The sequence below is a fragment of the Crocodylus siamensis genome, chromosome 4, assembly GCF_052110815.1.
Source record: "Crocodylus siamensis isolate JL-2025a chromosome 4, ASM5211081v1, whole genome shotgun sequence".
Lineage (NCBI taxonomy): Eukaryota > Metazoa > Chordata > Crocodylia > Crocodylidae > Crocodylus > Crocodylus siamensis.
Window position 1 is genome coordinate 111,425,779 of NC_143398.1, and position 25,497 is coordinate 111,451,275.

Consider the following 25,497-nt stretch of genomic DNA (forward strand, 5'->3'; position numbering starts at 1 on the left):
CAGAAAAAATATAATCAACCCTAATATCACAAAGAAATCAAGCATTTGTTTCTATCTCGATACACTTTTCTATGGCAGGTACTCGATATGGCCTGCAGGTCATGTTTACTTAGCCCAGGGTGGAAATTCAGGGGTGGGTCCTACTGCCAAATTCCTCCATATGGAACCCCACTGGCAGTGAGCGTTGGGCATGGGTGATTACTGTGTTTTTAGTTTATGTGCATACATGCTGCCCACCATTCTGCTGCTGAGTCTGCATCTGAGCATGACCTGTAAGATGCCCTGTGGTCCAGATCCAGCCTAGGGGGCTGATGGAGTTAGATACCCCTGTTTTAGAGCCAGAACCTTTTGAATGATAACTTCGGTGTTCGATACTTTTTAGTGCAACAAATTGTAGTGTTACCCAAGTAGTTTGTTATGGAAGTATCCATACATCCACAGCCACCTGGAGTAGAAGAAAAATGGCAAGTCATAAGAAGTGTGCCACAAAGGCATGCTCTCCAGCCTGGAGGCGGTAAGGATTGGTCCTTGGCTTCCCTGGCCCTGTTACTTTGTGAGGGCTGTGGTAATAGGGTTTCCTGCAAGCTGCCCATAGTGGCAAGAGACGTTCGGATCTCTGTCTACTGTAATTGGCCCCTGAAACAGCAGTGATGGGGCTGCTGATGCCAATTGAGGTGGCAAGGGCTGATTAGGTAGCAGAGATGGTCTGATCAGTCCTTGTCACTGTGAGAACTCAGACAGCTGTTGCCAGCTGGTGGCACTTGCTGATGGTGCTGCTTGCCAGCTGGATGGGTTATACCAGAGAACCAGCCGTTCCCTCTTTCTTCTCCTCCGAGCGGGGGCAGGGAAGAGGGAGAGCAGAGCACTTTAGGACACAGACCTGTATACACAAGTCTGTTGCAGAAAGACTTCCTGCAGCAGTAGCTGTAACTTTTTTTTAATGATGGACCATTTTTGTGACATCAGCCACTTAATGAACCTTTGGAGGCTTTTTTTTCCTTTTTTTTGTCATACTAAAAGAGCACGACACATGTAACATCTGACTAGGGCCCTTTGATTCAATTTGGGGCATTTACATTGGCTGTTTTCCTTTTTTTAAATTGGCAATAGTTAATTCTGGCAGAGAGAGCATATTTTATAAAGCAAGAAACAGCCCATTCAGTTGTAAAACAATGCAGAGTACAGTTCCAGCATTTGCTCTTTCATCACGTTGGAATGGGTTGTATTGCATTCTACATAGTAGCAGAAAATCCTTTAACACTTCCACATGCTACTGCATGTGCAGAATGAAATTTCATCTATTTTAGGGAATCTTCCATTCAGAGCCCACAACTAGACTAATGTTCCCCACTGCTGGGTGGCTGGTGACCAGGTATTACAATTTTAGATTAGAAAATGGCAGATGAAAAATGTTATTCTTCAAATGAAGGGAGGTGCTGATAAATTTGATTGAGATAAAGTAACTGAAACTGATAAGAAAATGGAGCTTGAATAGTTAGCATGCGGCCTACCTAGCATAAATACATTATTTTAAAAAATGGCTTTTATGGTTCTTATCCTATATAACTGTTCAGTCTTCAATAATGTGTTCTAATAAATGCTTTAATGCCTTTGTTTTTTAAAGCTGTTCAGCTGATCACTTACTTTAAGGTGGGGTAACTGGCTGGTCAATAAATGGAATGAATGAGCAAAGTCAAGGTAGAAAATGTCTGAATTAGGGTAGCTTTGTTTGTGTGACAGACTTCAGTGGCCTACTCTGCCCCTGTTTTTTCCCTGGTGTTGACATCCCTTACAGTTGTAATGTTGATTAAATTCCAAATATGTATTGTATGCAACTGATGCAGTACTGTTATCTTAAACCCCATAGACCCTGTGTCACAGTGACTTAGATGTGAACTCTCCAAAGCTAGTGTTGGCTGCTTAAAGCCTAACAGTAACATGAATACACTACTGAATTTTTATGTATGTGCTCTTCAACAAGTGGGCGTTAAATGTAAGAAGACAGAGAAAGGAAAGGAGAGAAATAAAAAGCTGAAACAGCAAGATTTCTAGAGGTCAACTTAGTTTCTTCACTGTCTATGACAATAAAATATTTGGTAACTTAACTGGTATATAGAGCTTATACCCTTCCCTTGATCTAGCTGCTGATACTCTGCTTACATATGTAGGGATTTTTGGGTTGGATTTAAGGCAGCATTTAGCACTAACTGTATTCCAGTCTAGGGACCATAATCAAAAACAATTTCCATTTACTCCAAACTGTGGAGGAATATGTGATTTATAATCCTGATAGTGAATCATTGGCTCATTCCTATTTAATATATCTGCCCTCTTTATACATTTCTGCTTGAAATCCTTTTCTTAACGAACCTATTAGGGCATGAAAAATTCAGCTGCTTTAATGAGCTAACGCCTATTGAGACCTAGTCCTGAAAGTGCTGAGAGGGGAAAAATTCATAGCAAGGCCTGTCTTCTAATTCAGGCTGGAGCAAGTAAGTAAGGAAAGCTGGATCTTGTTCTCCACTTCATTTATTTTTTTTTTGTGCCAGCCTTCCTAAAGCTTAACCCATCTTGGGAAATAAATTTCTTTGCTAAAGCCTATTCAACTGAACCACTGTTAACAAAAGGCATGGCTTCTCCTCTGTACTAACATGAAAGCACAGGTGCATGGATCAAACAGAGGTGCCTGCATCTTGATCCCTACAGGGATCAAGGTATTTGGACAGACTTTGGAAAATCTTGGGTCCAACAGAAAATGAGCAGTCATTGATGCTACAGTGTGGCTGGAGACAGGCAGGGATGTCTCTTTCATTCCAAAGAGAACAATCGGCACTTCCTAACAAGTATAGGAAATGCATGCTGGTGATGAGAAGGCAGATGCAGATGTTGCAGACCTCATAAGGAATTGGGAGCTCCTTCAGATCAAACAAACTAAAACAGTGCTTCTCAACCTGTGGGTTGTGACCCAAAAGTGGGTTGCAAAAATATATGAAAGGATCATGAACAAATTTTTAAAAAATGATTCTCTTTTAAAGGAGAAAAACATGAGGAAACAGCCTTTTCCCTTGCAGGCTGGCAGAGTTCCTATGCCCCACACATGGGGGGTGAGGGGGCTTGGAGGTAGTAGGTTGGGAATGAGTGGCACTGTGTCAGGACTAGCCACTGATGTTTACAAATGGGTCCTGATACAAAAATGGTTGAGAACCACTGAGCTAAGGAACAGACCCTCTAAGGAAGGGTATAGGAAGCTTAGTATGGGGCATTTTTATCTATTTTTTGTAGGCTGCAAAATGCTCTTATCCTACAGCATCTCTTGCCCCAAATATAAATGACTTGACTTGCTCAAACAAAATACAAGACAATTGTATTCAAGTAGCTGCTTCATTTTATAATAATGTGTGTTGGTAGGCAAAAAGAGGAGGGGGGGAAAAAAACATTAAATAATCCCAAAGCTTCCAAACTTGTGTTCTGGGCAGCAGATAAAATTTCTAAGCAATGTAAATCAATGTAGCAAAACCAGTAGTTTATCATTCAAGCAAAATAGAGTAATTAGTCATGTTAGACAATGTGATTTTTACAATTTTATTCACTAAAGAAAAGAAAAAAAAAACTCTTACCACCGTGTTTCATGGTTTTGACACTTGGATTAAATAAACTTCTTGGCTGTTTCTTGTTTCAGGGATGGAAAGAAGTAGAGATGGTTTGTTGCTGGCTCTAGGACCCAGCTTACAGAACTGGAAGTGGCTACTGCCTGTCCTGGCTTTCAACCTTTTAGGTTTATCTCTGCATATATATCCCTTTTTGTCTGCTGGCACAACCTCTACAATCTTCAAACTGGTCTACTTTATGTTCTGATCATAGTACAACATCTTCCCTTACAGCAATACAGTGAGCTTCAATATTACAATTGCCTTTTAAAAGTGGTAGCACATATGCCTTGGTGACCTCAAGCTTCTTCATGAACTAGCCCTTTTCTGTGCCTCTTAGACAATACAGCAGCTAGTGCTGATTCTTGCTGCTTAATGGGCAGGGTTTAGTGTGTGATTTTTGTGGTTATTACTCAAGAGTACTGGTATTACAACAATATAAAAAATAAAAAAACCCCTCACAGAACACAGGCCCAGGAACTATTTTAATATTATAAAAGCCCAAGTCTGTCTGTCTGTCCACCCATAATGCTTTATTCACACTCCGATTGGCTGTTTCCATCAGCCAATCATAGTGCTCCAAGCATGCGGGAGTGTCACCATGATTCCAAAGCTGCGCTGAGGCCCAGACAGGGTGGGGGAGCCGAGGCTGCTGGCTGCGACTCCCCAACCCCACTCCCTGCCAGGGGCAGAACAGTGGCAGTTCTGTGGCACTCCATCCCAGCTCCCCCTCCTGTCATTCTTGATACACTTGCCAACTGTGCATCACACTGTTAGTGGATGTTAATATTCATGGATTTAACCAAGGCACTAGTTTTATGACATCATAATTTACCTGTCTCCTCTCCTAATCTGCTTGTGCAGAGGTAACAACCTTTTTCACTTCCAAATGGGCTTATTTTGTTAGATGATGATTTGGTGCATCTATTTATACTGTTCTTTACTCAGTTGGGAACTACTACTTTGTTGCTGATGTTCTACAGTTTACTGCCTGCTTCCCTTATGCTACCACTGTTTTGCAAACTAAAGTAATTGTTCTACGCCAAGTCTGGGAAAAACGGATATAGCCTTAGGAAGGTCATTTTTGCCCCCAAAGACTTGTCTAACATACCTCTTAGTTATACTGATGGTTCAGTAAAATATATCACTCAGTCTAGCTGCCTGTTTGTTATCAAGTACATCTGATTTATTGTACCTCCTACTTCATATGGCAGTAACATTGCTAAAATGTTCCCATCAACTTGCTATGCTGGGAGCTGTTGAACAGGCTAGTGCAAATCTGACCCAGTTCATATTTTTGAGGATACTTAGAAAACTGTAAGAGATTTTTCTGACTCTGCCTACTCACCCTGTAAATCTAACCATGTCTGCTTGTCTGGTTCTTTAGTAGAGGCCTTGACTGGTTTCCTCTAGAGTCACCAAAGCATCCCAGTCAAAACTCCCTCCTCTATTTGTGGCCAATGTCCATTGCACTGTAACGGGAGGAAGATGGGGGAATCATGTTGGCTAAAGAAGGCATTGATTTGTCCCTTGCAGGAAACTTAGCAGGGGCCCTGAAGTATAAATTCATAGATGTCTAAGGTCCCTTCCAGTCTCATCTATCATCAGATCCGGCCCCCTGCACCAGGCAGGAAGGACTACTAGGGTGAGGTGACCATCCAGTTTCCTCTTACAGATTTCCAGTTAGATTGCACCACCTCTGGAAGGAGCTTATTCCACAGTCCAGGCACTCAAACTGTGAAGAAGTTTTTCCTAATGTTGAGCCTGAAATGGTCTTTCAGGAATTTGTGGCCATTACTCCTGGTTATCCCCAAGAGTGCCCTGGTGAACAGTTGTTCACTGAGCCCTTGATGTACCTCCCTGATGTAGTGGTAAACTGCGGTAATCCCCACACCTAGTTTCTAGACTAGGGCCATGCCTCCTTCCCTCTCCAGGGGCCACACTGGGACCTGTCCATGCCCCCTTCCTCTACAGGGCTGGGCCATGGCCCCTTCCCCACACTGGGCTGGGTTGGAAACTGGCCATGCCCCCTCCCCTCCTGCAGTGTTAAATCACACCCACTTCCTCTCTGCAGAGCCAGGTTGGGGCAGGGTCAAACTCTTTTTCCCCTGAGGGGCTATGTTAGGGGCAGCCTGCCTTCCACCTCCCTCCATGTGGCCAGATGGTGCCCAGTGTCTGTCCAGGCACCAGACAAGGAACAACAGCTGGATCCAGCCCACCACACACAAAGGTTGAGCACCACTGCTCTCAAACCTTACTACTTCTAAATCATCCCTGACCAATGCTTATGCAGCCTCTTATTGAAAAGCCTACAACGAAGGAGATTCCACAACTTCCCTAAGGCAGCCCCTTCCACTGTTCTAGCACTAGAAGTTTTTCTTTTCTTGTCGGTCATTTTACAGAGCCCTGAAATCATAATAAAACGTAAGAGATTGCTCACGAAACAAAGTCAGTAGTCATTTTCCAATTAAGGGACTGAGTTCTCCAAAAATGTTAGTTCTGATATATTCACAATCAGATACCAGTGCAGTTTAATTTAAGTGATTTATTAGCTCCACTATGCTGTATGTAGCTGGTCAGTGAATGCAGGAAAGCACTTGGTGGTGACTCATTCTTCATCATCTACTCACTTTTTTTTTTTTGCTTTTCTCATACCACAAATGGCCATGGTAGTAGTTGCTGATGTTCTACAAACAGTAGAGAATCAAGTGCCTAATTTTTAAAGCAGGCATTTGTGTAAGTATTTATATTTATTCAATTTATGTAAAAACAAGCAAATCGTCCATTGTGAATGATGGGGTAGGGGGGCAGGCAGGGATGAAGCGCCTCTCCCCCCCACCCCCATCACTTCACTTCGCGCTGCTGGCAGCTCCCAGAAACAGGGGTGGTGGGGAAAGGAGCTGCTAGTGTCCTGTGCTGCTGATCTACGTCTGGCCACACGCAACATCTCCCACCTCTCTGCCTCCCCTCCCTCTCTCCCTTCTTCCCCGCTGCCTCTTCCTCTGCCAGCTGTTGTTGGGGCTAGGTGGCCTCACTGAGACAACCAATCGGAGTGCTCATAAAGTGTTACGGACCGATGGACTAAGGCTTTTATTATATTATTATGTTAGAATACTACTGATTTAGTCTGGCAGTAAGACTGAAAAGTGACATGAATTCTGTAAAGAATGAGATGGACAAAAGGGAAATGTAGGGGGCTTTAAAAACAATGGCATAAAAAGATTATGGCAGAGAGTAAAGGGCTTTGACAGAAACCAGATTACCTGCATCACTAATTCTTGTTTTCCCAGAATGCAGCAAAAGCTTGCCAGGCCCACAAGTCAGATGGGATCCTAGGAAACAGTGAAGTGTTTAGCTGAGAGCACCTTGTCTGATATAACTGCTCAGTGTGAAGATGTGCTACAGCAATGGGGGGTCAACCCCTTTGGTAGGAGTATCACAAAACAGCCCGGGAACATCCCCATGTGCCACTCTGATCCTGTTAATCTACCCCAGCTGCTGCTGCTTTCCTTGTGTTCCCTGCCTGATTTGCTGCTCTGCTTTCTGTTTTCTGCCATAGCTGCTGCTATGCTGCCTGCCCTTTCCGGGATCTGCTGCGTGCCACACACACATGGCCTGTGCCACTTGTGGCATGCATGCTGAGAGTCAGCCACCTGTGCACTACAGGCTGCAAGACATTTGAGTGTTCTGTGTCTTAGTCAGCAGCTGAATGCTTGCTCATATACCAGGGAGTAGCCATGCTGGCAAAGCCCCAGTCTCTTTGACCTACTTTCATTTGTTCCAATGGGCATGTTGATTCTGAAACCAAATGATGGCAAGACAGGCATCTTTTGTGGCTGCTGGCTGTTTCCAGGAAGGGGTGTTCCATGTGCCAGGACATTGACAAACTCCACAGTGCTGCCTACTCCTCTCATGCACTCACAGGCTGCTTCACCAATGTAGTCGCATCAGACAGTCGCATGTTCTAATGCACATGGTCACGTTTTTGCATCTCGACCCTCAAATGGACAGGGTCAGCCAAGACATGGCATCTGTCTTCCTTTTCTAGGCCTCTGGGCAGCTGATCCCTCCCCAAAGGCACCCAGCTGTGAATACAGTTATAGTCTGGGGGGGCTCTCCCTTGCCTTTTACATTTTAATTTCTCTCTACTCCTTATACTCTGCTTTGTGCACATCCTTTCACAGCATCTGATTAAGTGAGCTTCAGCCCACAAAAGCTTGTGCTCTATCTCACAGGGGAAATACCATGACTACCAAGGTGGTTTTCATGCTGGCTGGAGAAAGCTACAAGTGTGGCAAGGGGTAGTACCCTGACTGAGGTAACACATAGTTAGCCTCGCACTTTCACTTTCAGTGGAAGGATCTTGGCTACACGCAGCTTTTATGGACATGGGAGACTTCTCTCTAGCTTGCTCCTGCGGCCATGTAGTTGAGAGCAAGCAAAACTCACAGGGATCCAGATTCCAAGCCTCTGGGCTTGAACCTGCATGTAGGATGCCTACCAAAGGATTTGGAAGTACCTGAAGCCCAAGGTGGGGTGGAGGATACTTGCCGGTAGCAGGGCCACATGTAATTCTTGAATGACTCACATGGATTTGTAATTGATTTGGCTGATTTGACTTGGGACACGAAAAGTTTTCCTTAAAAATTAAAAAACAAAACAGAATGAACTTGTGCTCTATCTATACACATGTATATATACAATCAATATATGAATGTGCATAAACATATAAAACTATACATACACATATGTATACATATATGCACACATCTATGTTTATATGTAGGCAGACAAGGTTCTTTAAATGTGATACGTGTATATACACACAATGTTATATATACACATATATGAATGTATACACATATATAAATACACATACTATATATATGTGTACATTACAAACATATGTGCGCACACACATTTATAAGCATGCGTGTGTAATACAAATGCGTTCACTTCCCCGCCCCACTCCAGCGGCAAGCCAGCGCGCAGCCAAAACCCCGCCCCTCCCCTATACGCATGCGCTCAGCCACAGCCCGCAGCCCGGCCCAGTGGCCTGTTCCCAGCCAGCGGCTCTTTTTCCGTACTACAACATGGCCGCCCCCGCTACTCTCGGCGGTCGGCGGCGGCAACCATGAAGCGAGCCCCGCTTAAGAACCCCCTCCATCTCCCGGCCTCGTTTCCGTACAACAACATGGCGGCTCCCGCTGTACCTCCAGCAGCCGGAGGCCGGCGCGGGCGCCGTAAAGCAGCGGCGCTTGCCCGACAAGCCGCTGTCGCAAACCGGTGAATGGGTCCCTGGAGGGGGGGCCGAGCTGGTGCCTGCGGCGCTGGGGGGTCTCGCGGGGGGGGGTGGCAGCAGCGGTTCCCGGCCCAGCGCTGCCCGCCCGCGGGGACATGGACCCCAACAGGATCATCCAGGCGCTGAAGGGCACCATCGACCCCAAGCTGCGCATCGCGGCCGAAAATGAGCTCAATCAGGTGAGGGGGGCCCGGCGCCAGGCCCTGCCCCCGCCGGCCACGGGGGCGCCCGGCCCAGCCCGGAGGGGCTGCGCCTCAGGGGGAGGGGAGCTGCTTGGACGTGAGGAGGCTCCTTGTGGGGGGCTACCCCCGCCAGGGTGGCGGGGGGGCTGGAGCTGCCCATTGCCTGCTCTGCCTCACGCACTGCCTAGAGGTTCGGGGGGGGGGTCTCCCCTTGGCCTGCCCCACCCCACCCCACCCCGTGTGGGTCTTCCTGCTGCTGCCCCCCCATTGCTCACCATGCAGCGAGGAGGAGGAGTTTGGGGGGCAGCTCCCCCCTCCTCATCCGCTGCTCGGGGCTCTCCTGGTGCCTGGCGAGTGCCTGACTGCCTCACCGGGCTGGCAGTGGCCCCTGTGACCAAGCTCTGAAGCCGTCACAGCCTTGATGTTGGGGAGCCCAGCACATGGTATCAGCGTCTCCCGTTTCTGATCAGAGCGGGTGGTGAGAGAGCACCCAGCTGGGTTCAGTGCTTTGCAGCGTTGTCATCTTGGGGCCATTCTGTTGCTTCCAGTCTCTGGCGGTACCTCTTGAGGCTGTCGGGCGCCCCTTGTTAGAGTTGAGGCAACCTTTGGAAAGCACCAGTTCTTGGCACACCCTTTTTTTTTTCTTGTTGAATTTTTATTAGCTTGGCAGGAGATAAAGAATGGAGCAATTTTTTTTTGAGTTGCAGAGCACTCAGAAGGACCACCACTGGTTAGAGTGATTTTCACCCTGTGGACTCCTGTTTGAAATCTCTGGGTTTATTGTGTGAATTTTGTTAACGTGGCGTTATATCCCATGGTACCTGTGAAAGGATCTCAAAGCACCCTGCTGTGCTGCAGCAGTGGCTGACAGTCCACGACATGCCATGTGGTGAGACTGAAAGCAGAACTAGATTGGCCCTCAGCACCTGTAAGACTGTCCACATAGCCCTTCCGTTCAGTAGGAAAATCTGCACAACTAAGAGAAATCCAGTGAAATGGGTTGCTGTGACAAAATGTTCCCATGCAGTGGTGGAAAGTTAAGGTGTTGATTCTGCAACTAGCTCCATTTCGGAAGCCTCCTCCCCGTTCCTACAGTACCAGGTTTAGTGTCTTAATTCTCTTAACAGATTTTGTAGGATTGAACACTCCAGTCAGTAAAAGTCATACCTTTAATTTGTCCCTGTACAAGTGCATTATAGGAGATGCAATCACACATTTAAAACATTTTCCAGGCAACAAGCAATAGATAGTATTTCACTACACTGTAAAGTTCAGCTTATGATGCTGTATAACACGAAAGCCTAACAGTGGGCTTGTATGGAAATGGTTCTCATGGATTCACTTAACACATGTAGCAGGTGGTTATACTATCCGTGTATATGAAGTTTGGGGAAATTGTTTGGTGTTTCACAGGTAATTTGGTATGATTAGTGTAGCGATCATGCTATTATGAGGTTTGGTAATGGCACAAGGACATCCAGTTAAAACTATACCTGTGGCCTTAATGTTGACATTTTTTGTTTCTTTTTTCTCCTTGCAAGATGAGTATTTTAATAGGTCATGTGGTAGCTCCTTATTGGAGAATGATTTCGGTTTTGAATTTGTGTTTTTAAAAAGCTACCTTTGGGGACTTACTGATCATTTCAGCCTGATAAGGCTTGGCTAGCAGGAATCAAAGCTAGTTTTGGCATTTGGCGTCATTATCCGCACATGCAATTAGAAAAACTTTTTTTTGAATTAGTTAAATATAGTTCACTTTAGCAACTGGCAAGTTCTGTTAGCTGTTGTTTGAATTGGAGATTTGGACTCTTCTTGGAAGTGGTTACATCAAATTAGATATTGCCACCCACCTTCTTTATTCCTCCTTTTTTACACGTCCCAAGTCTTTTGGGGTTTTTTAAAGTCCCGTAGAAATAAATGCATCAATAAATGCTTTTATCCTTATCAAAAATCAGTGCCAGCAGCCCAGCATACAGGAACCAAAACAACAATAACCAACTATGTTTGGCAGTATTAAAACAAACAAGTAACTCTTGGGATTCCTGGATCCTGTTCCTGACTTGGCCATTGACCTACTGCATGTATAGGTCACAAAGCTTATGGGAAGTTTTAAGGGATACAGGTTGTAGCTGTATTGGTCTACAAGCAAAAGGTATCCGAACTCGTGGTAGAGGTGATATATTTTATTAGACCAACTAGATATTTGCAAAAAAAAAGTCCTTATTTGCAAGCTTTCAGGCATATTCACCCTTCTTCAGGCATAGGAGATTGCAAAGATTGTAACATATCTCCTAGGTGGAAATGAAAATTTCATATTTCACAGGAGAGCTGAAGGTGGTATAAGATCTCCTGTTGGAAAAGTTCATTTTGTGCCAATTAGGCTCAGATAAAAGTTAGATCAGTCTATTCATCTCAAAGTTGTCTGATGGTAGGCAGGATGTTGGGTTATGTTTCCTTCTGGTTATGTTGTTTCATATTCAAATTTAGCCTTTTTTTAATGAAAACTTCATAATTTTACAAGAAGGAAGCAAAAGTCAACAGCTGGAAACCTGAAAGTTGGCACCCTTGCCTCATGCCTTTTGTTTTCGAGCTAAATTTGCATGTTCACAGAGCTGCTTCAACACAAGAGAAATTCCTTGCCCAGGAGAACCTTCCATCACCCATCCTCCTATGAAATATGAAACAACATAACCAGAAGGAAACATAATTAAACTTCCTGCTTGCCATCAAGACAAGTTTGAGGTAAATAGACTGCTCTAACATATCTGAGCCTAATTGGCACAAAATGAACTTTTCCAACCAAGAGATTTTTACTGCAGCTCTCCTGTGAAATATGAATTTTTATTTCCACCTAAGAGAAATTTTATAATCTTTGCATTCTCCTATGCCTGAAGAAGAGTGTGTGCCCAAAATCTTGCAGATAAAGACCTTTTTTTTGCAAATATCTTTTATTAGACCAACTAGATATAACCTCTACCATGAGTTCAGGAAGTTTTAAAGATTTTTGAGATCGAGTGAAAGATTTCACCAGTGAAAGTTGCTATAATACAGTTGTGACTGAGGGTCCTGGTGTGAGTCTCAGATTTTCAAAAGTGTTTATTAACAGTAGTTTTTAAACATGGATTTTTGAGGCAAGCTTACAATCTGTTTCTGCTTTACTAGAGATTGTGGAATTTAGTAGAAAAAGCCCCAGTATTTTTGCAGGCTTCTTGTTACAAAAGTGAGTTAGAATTATATATATGAGCTTCTGATGGGCATTGATTTCTCTTTGGATAAGCTAATGTAAATAGCATAAGTTTTGACACTAGTCCCTTGACACCAATCCCCAAAACGTTTGAACAGCAGTAAAGTGTGGCTAGTGAATACCAAAGATGATCAGCTTGACAGTAATGGACCTCTGGACTTTTGTAGCATTTCAAAGCTAACTTCTGAATCAAGGCTTCAAAGCTGTAGGTCTTACTTTAGTAAATCCAGTGACTATTCTGACATGTATCTACCTACCTGTAGATCTTAGAATTCAGGTACTGCTTCACTTATTTATTGCTAGACCCATGTACCTGTTTTTTGTACCAAGAAAATATCTATTTGTGATATACTGCTTGTTGGCAAAGATCAGTTGCATCATTATAGCATGTATTGGCATATTTGACAGCATGCATTTGCATTCAGTTTTGAGCCTGTCCATGTAATTTGTGGACTCAAATGTTTGTTATCCCCATGGTTAGGATCGAGAGGTGATTGTTTCTCTGTATGCAAGGTGAGTGGTTAATTCCATGCTTCTGGGCTTCTGCTGGTTTCCTTCAGAGGCAAGAAGGAGTTTTTGGGGGAGGTATTTGTTTCCTCTGAAGCACAGAACCTTGCCATTGCTAAAGATGGGACTGCTCTTGTCACAATTTTGAGTTTTGAGTACAGTTTATATTAAAACTAAAACTCATAAAACTTTTGTATTAAAATAAGTGCAGTTTATAGTAATATAAAAGTTTGAGTTATGTTTGTGTTCTGCTGCCTATTATCAATGGAAGATTGCCCTACCCTCCTCCCCAGAATATTTGAAAGTGCCTCTTTGGCTGCTTGCAGATGTTAAAACAAAATAAAACAACACTTTTCCCCTGCTCGGCCCCCCTCCCCCGCCAAAAAAAAAAAAAAACCAAAAAACCCCTCGCTTTACCAGAGGAAGCAGTGTGTTACTTCAGACACTGCAGAGCTGGGTTGTAAAGATTAGGCACTTCAGCAGGTTTTTTGGCACTTTTAGCTGAATTGGATTCAGTCACGTATTAGATAAAAGCACCCAAAAAGCCCCATTGAAGTGCCTGGTCCTTACAGATGTTGAGTGAGCTACATTGAAGTAATATTCTACCTCTAATGGGGGTGCACAGGGCTCGGCATGGGAATGCACCGAGTTTTTAAAGTAAAGCGCTGTTTTTGTGTTTTACATCTGCAAGCACCCTTTTCTTTTAGCTCAACCTAATCTGTAACAGAGTTATGGTTAAGCAATGACTGAAAGTGTATTTCATAGGAACATAGAGCTAGATAAGATGTCTGGGGTCATCAAAGCCTGTCTCCATCATTCATAAAATGATCATACTTCACCTTAAAACTCGTTCAGTTTTTATCCCCATAATTCACCTTCAAGGGCTGTTCCCAAGGCTCACTTGAGATGGCTAGAAGCCCTCTTCTAATTTCCAACCTAAATATATTCACAATCAATTTACACCTATTTGTTACTTTGCCAGCAGTGTCCTTTAGCTTAAATAGCTGCTTTCCTCACTGGTAGATGTGTATAGAAAACCATCATATTCCTTCTTTGTCTTAATTCTCTTCGGCCTCAACTCTTAATCTCCTCTCATAAAATAGCCATCTGTTCTCCTGATCATCTTAGTAGTCCTTATTTGCACCTGTCTTGAACAGTTCTGGTCATACTAGTGTGCAGCATTCTGTATCGCCAATAGATTTTTGCAATGCCATTAATATTTCCCTTGCTTTACCAGAAATACCGTTTTTATGGCTGTGTTACATTGGTTGCACACAGTCATTCAGTGATAAACTAATGAACCCTTGTCCTTATCATCATTTGTTTTCAATTGAAAAGCCTGCACAATCTGTAGCACAAATTCTTATTGGTTCCTGGATGCAAGAATGTCATTTAACCTTTAATGAAACATTAAAAAATACAGGACTTGCAGTTTTATGTGCCAGTCCTGCCTAGATTCTGGGATGGAGACCACTAACTTAAATACATTAAGCCATTTAAGTTTGGCTTCTATTTCCATTGGTCATCATGCCTTTTCCTCTCACATGATATATTTCCTTGGCCACTTGGGAGTGCAAGCTTGGGTAAAAGATTCCTGCAGGAATCAAGATGTTTGATCCAGTGTTGCAAAGGAGATGCAAAGACTTGGATGCGACAAGGATGAGGAACAATCCTGGGTAAAAGGAAGGAACTATGACAGAGTTACTAAAAAGCAAATAAGATACGGACAGAAATTTGGGACTACTTTTTACATCTGTCAGTGCCAAGTGAAGCTGGGCAGCTATCTCATGACCACACCACCAGTGACAATAGACATTTCATGATACCCAGACCTAGGATGCTCAGAACTACCTATTGGTAACAAAGCTATTGATCAGAGGTGGACTTAGATGAAAAAGCTGGGGATTCCTTTAGACCAAATGAGCCCAGGGACAGAAGAGGAAGGAAAGCCCAGGTAAGTATGTTTATACCTGCTTTTTTGTATTTTGTCCATGGGCCCTAAGCTATCTATGTGTGCAGCAGGGAATGAAGAATGTCCCATCTGGCTTATTTTAATAGCATACCTATAATTGCCAGTTAGAAATGAGAGATTACTATTGGCAACATTTCTGTATGCATTCATTTAGAAGAAAAGGCAGTTAATGTTTCTGAGTAACAAAAATCAAAGCATAGAAAGTAGAAGAAGAAATACAGTGAAACCAATACCCGATCATCATTCATTTAAAATATGTAGAAAGTTTAAAATAAGACTTTGTAAATAACCCAAGTATGTGGTAATTTGGATTTAAAGGTTATTATTAAATAATGCAGACATTAAAAAAACAAACAAAACGTTCCACTGGAAAACCAAATTACTTGCAATAGATGCCATCTCGTTTACTAGCTCTGAGGAGTTGGCTGTAATTGGTATATAAAACTGGGTGTTAGTCACTACCCTCCCCTGCTTATATTTTAAGTTTGTCTTGGGATGGGTATGCCACTCTTGTTCCCTAGCACAATCAAGCTCTGGGCATGCTTTTCTAGGAAAAGACAGCCTTGTTTCTTCAGCCATATTAGGACACCTTCCACCCACCCCACTTTTGCACAAGAATTGTGATGGTAAAGGGGCTGGCAGGATATTTGCCCATGTCATATTCATCTTAGATTAGTAGACTTCTCTGGGTTTTTGTTTCCATCATGAACTGCATTCAGCCAGTTTTTTTGTCCTGTGAACTGCCACATCTTGTAATAAGTTTCACTGTGTTTATGACATGATACCTGTGTTTGCTACCCAGTACATGTAACAGTTGACCCACCACCCTGTATTGCAAGAGCATTTGAAAAGTGTTGCTGTCTATGTGCTGTGCTAGGGAGCTGCTGACTGGCTCTGAACCATTTAATATTTTTTACAGGGAAATCTAAGAGATTTTAATTACTTTCTTTTCTTGTCTGATCTGTAAATGTAACAGCATCTATCTGTTTTGTTGTTTATCAGAGTCCTTGGTGGGGTTTCCTTGATGGACACTCCTCTTCATACTTGCTGAAAGGTGGTCCTCAGTTGGGAGGAGAGGGACAAGGGAGGTCTTATTTCTGATCTTGTTAAGAACGCTGTGGCCTGAGACTCTAGAGTGGAGGGATGCATGCTGGAGGAAAGGCAGAAGGACCAGGAAGTGCACTAAGAAGGCCTACGGCTCCTGCACCAGCAAACATGGATGCTACAGAGTACTTTGAAGCAAAGTGGCCAAAGATTTAACACCCCAGCAGCAATTGCTCTGTATATACCATTTGGGTTTTCTGGTGCTTAGCCTTGTGTATGCCCCAGTGTCTTTTTTGCCAAGTTGTCATCATATAGTGCTGCCATCTCTCCACTGCACTAGAAAATGAGAATTGCAAAGAGTATACCTGCGTTGAGCTATGGTTTATGCAGGAGCATTTGAATTATTTTCTTATATGGTTTTAGGATGTGTTTGGAATTTTTATTACTGCTCAATAAAGATTTATTTTGTGAAAATCTTTCTTCTTTTAACCTTTTTTCTTATAAAACCAGGGACCCTCCTCATTTTAGTGCATTTTTGCCAAATTTAGAAAATCTTTCATTTAAGATTCATATACAAGCCAAATGCAGTTTATTCCCAGAATTGTTCAACCAAAGCAGGATATTTCCTGATAAATGGCACTCTGTCAAAGTATATCCTAAATGTCTTCCTTACCCATACAGTGCCTCAGTGTGCTCTTTGAAATGCCTTTATATCTGTTGTTCAAAATATTTCCATCCAGTAGACTCTTATCACTCTCCCTTCTACCTCTATCGTGCCAGCAAGTGTTTGCCTTTTGGTTACTAAATGTATAAACCCCAGATTTAGCAATAACAATAGGGATATTTGGCTCATCCTAACCATGAGGCATCTCCATTTCTTTGGTCTGTTAAATGGAAGCTGCCTGCTGTGTGGCTTTGAGCCACAGAGGTAGAAAGCAAGTTCTAGCATAGCACCGCCACCTTTATGAATGTGCTGGTGTGAGGATATATTTTCTTCTTTGGTTTTTAAATCATTCACCGTTCCTGGTCATCCTGTGTTGATGTCAATAAACCAGGGAACTAGTGATGCTGGTGTAACCAGCAAAAACTATCTTCTACTTATATACTCAGATTAAGGTCAGGTGTGAGGATCAGAATCGGGATATATGATGGGGACTATCTGAAAAATCATTGTTTTCTACATGGTGCTGAGAGCCGTAATCCCATGCAGCTTAATGACCATCCCCTTTAGATTTGCCATCATACTGTTATTAGTCAGTGGGTGATCAGTTTGATGGAGCTATTGCTTCCACAGTCACCTGCTTCTCCACTGCTGAAATATCCCATATTTACTTAAATCTAAGACGACCCTGAATTGAAGATGACCTCCCAATTTTTAGACTGTACATGTGGAAGATTGTAAGCTGCTTGTAATTTTCCATGTGTAAAATCTAATTATTGGAGAGTCATCTTTAATTCATCCCTCCCCTCCACTGCTGCAGGGGAGCAGTCAGTGAAGGGGAAGGTAGTATAGGGAGGTCAGAGCTTGTTCCCTGCTTGCGCTTGCCCCCCCGCAGCCTCAGGCCCTGTTTCACCTGTGGCTCTGCTCCCTCTCCTGCCCCTCTTTCTGCAGCCTCTGATCTTCCTCTCCCAGCCTCTTCTTGCTCTACCCCTTTACCCTTGTTCTGCTCTGGCAGCTTTATCCCTGTTCTAGCTTGGTGTACTGAGCATGGAGCCTGGTCCAGTCCAGCCCCCAAAGCAGCCATGTGGACTATGTGCTGTTGCTGTGGGGCCAGGCTCAGGCCATGCTCAGTGCCCCAGGCTGCAGTGTACAGGCAACCTACTGGTGCAGATCAAGAGTAATGGTGGGGTTTGGGAAAGGGGAAGATGGGGGAGCAGAGGCTGTGTGGAGGGAGGAGATGGTGGAGGGAGCAGACAGCAGCTATGGCTTTGGTCCTGACCCTGGGTAGGAGCTGGGGCCTGAGCTACAGCAGCCACTTTCCCCGCACCCTGCCGTCATACACAGTTTTAAGATGGCCTCTCCCTCCCCTGTGTTAAATGTGGGGGGGAAACCTTATCTTGAAATAGGTTAAATTCTGGTAACAATTTACTCAATTACACTTATATGCTGCCATTTTCAATGTAGGCTCAGGGTGACTTACAATAAGAGAACAAAACATAAGAAGCAGGAAAACCCAAGAGAAGGAAACAACTTAAAAAGCAAGTAGATCAAAATAAAAACAGAACTCGCCCCTCCTGCCCCCAAGCAATATTATCTATTATGTCTAGCTGTGTTTGCTAAACACCTGTCCAAATAAGAAGGGCTTACAGTACTTTTGGAAGTTGTTCAGGGTCAGGCACTATGGAGCTTGGGTCAGAGAAGATGGAGCCTGGTGTCATCAGTATACTGATATGCAGATCTAAACTTAGGTGCCAGTCTCGTCCAACAGCCTCATATCCAAGTTGAACAGGATGGAGCTCTGGGAGGCCCCACAGGCCAGGTCTGAAGGGGATAATGAACACATGTCCATCACTACCCTGTGAGACCTCTGCTAGGAAAAAGTGGAACCAATTTAGAGTGATCCTGTGAATACCCACCAGGTCATGTACATTGTTTATCAGAACTTCATGGTCACTTGTATCAAAGGCTGTTGAAAGATCTAGTAAAATTAGCAGAGTACAATTTTCCCTTTTGATCTCCAATCAAAGAACACTGACCAGGACTACCAGCAAAGTGTTTGAACTGTACCCAAGGTGAAGGCCAAATTGATAAGAGTCCAGAAATCTGAGGGGAATCAGGTTCACTTAGAGCTGTCTTTCAGTGACCTTCTCCAAAATGGTTGAAAACAGGCTGATAACTGTCTGGGGAGTTGGCATCAAACACTGGTTTCTTGAGTAGGGTTTGGACTATCGCAGACTTAAGAATATCAGGCACCCTGCCTTCCCAAAGGCAAGAGATATGATGGTAATCTCAGCACATGACTCTAAAATAGTGACTGTGCATTTGGTCAGTTGTTGCTGATCATCCATGGTTTGCATTATGAGCAGATCTCACCACTCAGCTTTTATTTCATGGGTACAGAAAACACCAATTCTCTTTTTGTAGTAGCTTACTGAACACCTGCAATACCTGCCAGTTTTTTTTTGTTTGACTGTTTCTAACTCCTCACTATTTTTGTTTTGCTGCTATGGTATTTGTAGTTCTGAAAATATGGAATAGTTCAGCATCCAATTTCTAAAATAGATGGGAAAACCCTGTTGATGTATCCAGTGACCGTGGTTTTGGTGATGAAATGGTACTCGGATTGAAAACTCACTAAGTAAATAATGAGATGAATCAAAGGAAACTAGAAGTTTAAAAAATGGTGTGAGAAGAAATAATGATGGGGTGAGACAGAGTATTATTGCCTGTGTTCCACAGTGCACTTCAGTTGACTCCCACAGCGAATGCAGTGTGCCGCTGCATGGAGACAGAATGATGTCTGCCTATTAGGCAGTGCATATTTAACTATTGCAACCACTCATGGTGGAGATGCTGTGCCTGAGCTAAGCAGTAAGGTATTCAGGCAGCTTGGCAAAATGTCAGTGTTGACACCTGTATACTAGCACAAATCCTACTGCCGTATTTACTCGATTAGCAGACAAGACTATTTTTCCCCATTTAGCATGGGGGAAAAATGCCCCTTGCCTTAGAATAGAGTGAGCTGGCAAGTGGCAGGCAGCTGCTACAGCTCCAGCCCCAACCTAAGGTTGGAGCTGGAGCCAGAGCAACAGCAGCTGCCTGCCCCCTGTTGCCTCTGCATGCCCCAGACTGCTTCCCTGCAGCCCCCAGTCTCACCCACCCCACACACTTTTTCCCTTCTGCCACATTCTTTACCTTTTATTTGCACTGCAGACTGTCCTTGCTGCGGCCTGGAGCACAAAGCACCTGCTCCAGCCTGCACGCGTAGCAGCAGTGCCACTGCTACATGGCCAGGTTGTAGTCATGCTCCGTGCCTCCGGCTGCAGTGGGGATGGAGTCTGCTGGCATGGAGCGGAAGTAAGAGCGGGGAGGGAGAAGGTGGGGTGGGGGGAAATTGGGAGGGGTGATGTGGACCCAAGGCTGTGGGTGGCAGGAGCAGCATAGAGAGGGGAAGTTGTGGGGAGGGGATAGGGGAAGGGGCATCTGAGGGCCTGAGGCTGTGTGTGGGGAAGGGGAGGGGGGGCAAGCTGTCTGCCTCTCACTGTCTTTCCCTTACCACACGCCCCCCAATTGCTTGTCCCCTCTGCTCCCTCTGCTGCCTGCCCCTTTACTGCTTCACAATGCTTGTCATACCCCCCACTCCCTACTGCCTGTCCCATACTGCCCCCTGTGCCCCTTACTGCCTCCTCTACCTCCTGCCTTACCACGTGCCCCTTACTGCCTCCTTCACTGCCTGCCCCATTACTGCTCTCCCATCACCTCTCTCCCCACTGCCTGCAATAGTGGGAGGGATGAATTAAAGACAATCCTCCAATAATTAGATTCCATACATGGACAATTAAAATAAATGTATTAATTTTCCATGTATGGAATCTAATTACTGGGGGGTTGTTAAATTCAGGGTTGTTTTGTATTCAGACAAATACCGTAATAAAACTTTATAGTATAGATGTGTATGTTACTTACACAATTATACCACTGTAGCTTATTTGCACATATGAAGGGGAATAGACTCTACTATTATTGTTATGTCCAAATTAGATATTTGGATTAGTATGACTATTCCAGGAACTAAATAATTACACTATAAGCATTCTGTTAATTCTTTAGAACTCCTTTTTTCCCCCTTCACTGTTATAAAAGCTTTTCCCTAGTGAAAAGGTCATGAAACATTTCCAAAGATTACAGGATGGATTTCGTATCTAATATATTATAATTTTATTACAGCCACTTAGCTTACACAAACTTCTTTTTCAAAAAATCAGCAGATACCTGGCATTTCTTTGCTGTGTTTTATAAATAGAGCTTATTTTCTTGTGAGGATAACTGATTGTTAAATCTATAAAGTAGGAGTTCAGGAGAGTATTTTGCAATGACACAGCAGCTTTTCAGCTATCACATTACTTTACAGGCATTAACTAAGTCTCTAAGCACAAAGCGGAGTTAAACTGAGGGCCAGGGAAAGGTGTTGCAGTGACAATTATGAATTAAACCTGCAGTAGGAATCCCAATTTACTTTTCATTGGTGAAGAATGCAGAAGGGGACAAATTATTTCTTTCCATATTCTCTTTGAATCCATCCCAGTGGTTCCCATGTGATCCAAACTGTATTGTATTGAAGCTTAGATAGTGACTTGGTTGTAGTTGTGCAACTTTTCTTAATATAGAAGGCCAAGTTTTGACAGCTTGCTGCTTAAATTCTGTAAAAATATCTTATGGCTGATATTTCTTCTGTTTGATTGTGAGCCTTCCCCTAATCAGACTTTAATGTCAACCTGAACTTCCTCACGTAGTTTGCTGCCTCAAAGCTTGGTGGCAGCATATAGCTTCTGAACTTTCTCTGCTCAAAGGTGAGTGACCTGGAGCTCGGGCATAATGGAGCCTAACAGAGACTGTGGTCCATATTTGTTGATCCAATAGCAAGCTGCATATCTGTTGCACAGGCTGTTCGGTTTGTTGGCATCACAATGGATTTGCAGATTTACCTGGTTATGGAAACGCCAGGTAGAGGCCCCAAGCCCTTGAAAAGTGGAATGTATCTTTTTTGTTTCTATGCAATGGACTCCAAGGAAAGATACACTGTATTTACATTGTTAGAGCCTTAGTTAAAGCGCTTACCTTTCAACTCTGAAAACCATGACAAAACTTCCAGATTTGTCACACAAAGCTGGATGAAAAAAATTCTAAAATAAATTCTAAAGAGGTGAAATTATCAAAGCTGCTGCCATCTAGCCTCTGGGAAATAGCTGTGTCTGAACATCAGTTGCTTGGAACTGAGCAGTAAAAGATGGCATCTGACCAGTAATGACAGATATTACCAAGGCTTAGTAGTATGCTGAGTCCACAACTCCTCACCGTGGAGGACCCACATTGAACAGTGGCAATATAATACTATCAGAGTTCCACATCTGTTAAGTCTGTCATTCTTTGCTCAGAAGTTCACTGAGCATTGTTTCCTCTTCAAAATTCTTCAGCTGTGCTGATGATGCACAAGAAAACTTATATTTTTAATTTATAACCTGTCCACTCTTGATCGTGTCTGGCATTAGGTTTTCCAGTTTTTAACTTCTGTCTTGTATTACATGATGAATTCAGTCCAATAGAAAATTATATTGCATATAACTAAAGTGTATGTATGATTGACTTTTAATGTAGGTGTATATGATCGGCTGATTCTCATTAAAATTGAGTGCTGTAACAATTTTTTTGGTCTAATAAAGAAATGCTATAAATAGAAGTCTAAAGAAGAAATGTTTGTCACTTTACTCAGCCCCCACCCACATGTAACCCTACCTACATGCAATATATACGCAGTCTTAAAATAATTATTTGGGTGCTGGTCTGGGTAGATCCAACCGACAAGAGCTTTGTTTCAACCTCAGGGAGAGCTACAGAACACTGTTATAATGCTTTTAAAAATGAGTAATTCTAATACTCTTACTCGTTGTTTGGCAGTATAATCTTTTGAATTATTTGATAACTACATTTTTTATGTAAATTTCAGTCCTACAAGATCATCAATTTTGCTCCAAGCCTACTGCAAATCATAGTTTCGGATCAGGTTGAATTCCCAGTACGTCAGGCAGGTGAGCTACCATTTTCATTATGTTTTCTTTGAGTATATAAAGTTAGTAACATTCGATAATGGAGTATAGTCTACTGTCATATTTGTGACTCTGTCCTGGCCAATGAAATGAAGCAGGTCAGTGAAGGAACCTTAATGTTTTGGTGACTCATTTTTCTGCATGGGAGTCAGATCTGGCCACTGCATGCTTGACAGTAAGGTCAAGTAAGGGTTTAGCTTTCCTATTGAATTAATATGCATTGACTTTAGAAAAGGTCAGTTGTCTTGTTTTTCATGGCTAAAGTTGAGTGAGATGTTCTTAAGAAAACAGATGGAGCTGAAATGAAGGGGCATGTGAAAACCATGTAATCTCATTTGAATGACTGTATCACTATTTGAACTTTTCTAAGAGAGAAATTCTCTTGTAAAAAATACAGGTTTTGGCGAGCTGAGTATGGTAAGTCAGTGCTTCCAGGCCCTCCTTTAAATATATTCACATTTTACACATGCAGTTTCTTTTTTTTTTTTTTACAGGATCAGGCCAGAAATCATTTGTATGTAGAATATTTGAACTAGTTTCTACAGTAGCTAGCTAACATGAGCCTTTAACTGATACAGCAAGTATTTCACTTTTCCAAGAAGAAATTGATTAGTTTTTTCCCCCCTCCCCAGTTCATGGCTCTGGTTCTATTATATGGAATAGCATTCTCCTTAGAAACATTGGGGTTTTGTTTTTTTTTTTGCACAGATCCTGTTAATCCCCTGAGGGCATGGGGACATGCTGACATATGCTGTTCGTCATGCTGGCCTGTATATTATCATAGATAATCCAACTGTGAATGCCATTGTTGGGACCATGCTAGGGTAAAGGGACATACTTAATCTGGGATCCATAAGGTCATTTTAATAAAGTAACCTCTCCATTCATTCAGAACAACACTACTGCATTTACAAAAATGCAAGATGAGGTTATGGAGGGGAAAAGCTCCTTGTCTTGCATTCAAATACAAGGAAACCTCATTAAATACCTTGTCTATTGTTAAATTGCTGCCAAAAGCAGCATATGCTCATCAGTGGAAAGCAAGTTGATTAAATGCAGCCAACACCAAGTATGACAATAAAACATGTGACCTATATGGCCTTAAATGCCTAGCAAATGTCACCAAACAGGGCTGCAAACAGTTCCCCCAGAATCCCTCTGTTGCCTTCTTTCTCAGCCTGGCACATGTGATTAGTATGGCTCTATCCTCCATGAGGTGGTGCCAAACCAGGTTCCTCTACATCTCATCTGCATATAAGTTTTTGGAGGATCATAGAACTCATGATCAGACCCAGTTCCAGTCATGAGTAGGAGCTAATTAGCACATGGATCTTTTGTGGGAGGTATTTGGAGTACACACACACACTAGGCAGTGCTGAGCTGTGGAGTCACCTTAGCTTGAAATGCTGTTGACTCTGCTGGGGCCCAGCCCAAAGTACTGTACGCTAAATCACGAGCCTTGTGGGGCCTAAGATCAAGTGAGCCAGGGGGCATGTGAACCCCAGTGCCTTCAGGCCTGAGGCTTGCATGTAGGATGCCTGCCTGGATTTGGGGTATATCCAAAGCCCCAGATCTATGGATTTGCGGGGGAGCATACTTGCCCAATGATAAAGTCATATAGACTTGATGATTGAGTTCTCCTCAGCTGAATTTTGGAACTTGACTAATGGGGTTTGCCCAATGAATTTGGAACTGAGTTGGTTTGTACCGTATGCAAATGAGTATTAGAGGTTATCAGCTGCAAGTCGGATTGGCACCAGTAAACAGAAAATGAACATTATTGGCCATTGGCTTTTTTTGGCCGGTATTACCAATATTGTCACCAATAAATGCTGTGGGCAGCCGCCATGCACATGGCCAGGAATGCAGCCAGGCAGCTTGGAGATCAGGTAAGTCTGTGAGGGGAAAGGGGAGTCAGGAGGGAGAGGGGTGCATGGGGCGGATTTGTTCTTGGGGCGAGGGCAGGCTGTCCTTTGTGGGTTTGAGGCCAGGGGCGGTGCTGGCCTCTTCTTAACGGGGGAGCTGGGTCAGGCTAGGATGTGGGATGGGCTCAGCTGTGAGGGGTGGGAAGTGGTAGCGGTGCTGGGAGTGGTGGCTTTGTGGAGGTTACAGGGAATTTTGGGGTGGCTATAGCCCCCCCGTACTTCCCCCCTCCCCAACACTGTCCCTGCTTGGGGCACTCCGCTCTGCTGCCTTTCCCTTGGGAGCCCTGCACTACAGAATGGGCAGAGGACGTGTGGCTAGTGCGGGGCTCTGGAGGGAAAGGCAGCAAAGTGAAGTGTCCCGAGCAGGGGCAGTGCTAGGGAGGATCTTGGGGGGCTGTGCCCACCCCAAAATTCCCTGTAGTCCCCCCCCATAGCCATGCCTCTCAGCGCTGAGCTCACCATGCCTGCATCTGCCTCAAGCCCAGCCCTACCCCGCTGGGAAGAGGCCAGTGCAGCCTCTGGCCCCAAGCCTGCAGTGAGTAGCCCATCCTTGCCCTGCACACAAATCCAAAGGTGCACCCCCCTCTGCCCCTCTGTATACTCCGTGGATGAGCCACCCACAGCTCCATCCTGCTCCTGGCCCTGGGTTTGCATTCACTGCCTTGGTTGGGCCTGCCCCCCTACCCCACTCCATCACCATGGGGGCCTTGATCTGCCTCCCTATGCCCCTTCCCCTCCCACACAGATTTACCGGCAAGATGCTGCTTTCCAAGCTTCTTGGCTGCATTCCTGTAAATCGGTTATTGGATCAATATCAGCTGACATGGCTGGCTGGCTAATAATCAGCTATCGGTATCAGTCAAGAAAATCTTTATCAGTCCACTCTTAGTAAGTATAAAAATGCTGCTT

The 25,497-nt window shown here is 43.8% G+C and overlaps 1 protein-coding gene across 1 annotated transcript in view; it reads left to right on the forward strand.

Annotated features, from left to right (window-relative positions):
* Positions 1 to 8,923: 8,923 nt before the first annotated feature.
* The window catches only part of IPO8 (importin 8), a 73,295-nt gene continuing 56,721 nt past the window's right edge, over positions 8,924 to 25,497 (forward strand). Inside the window, exons 1-2 of the mRNA XM_090043365.1 lie at positions 8,924 to 9,128; positions 22,564 to 22,645. Of these exons, the coding sequence (XP_089899491.1) occupies positions 9,045 to 9,128; positions 22,564 to 22,645 (166 nt within the window). The 5' untranslated portion in view covers positions 8,924 to 9,044. The remainder of the gene's footprint in view (positions 9,129 to 22,563; positions 22,646 to 25,497) is intronic.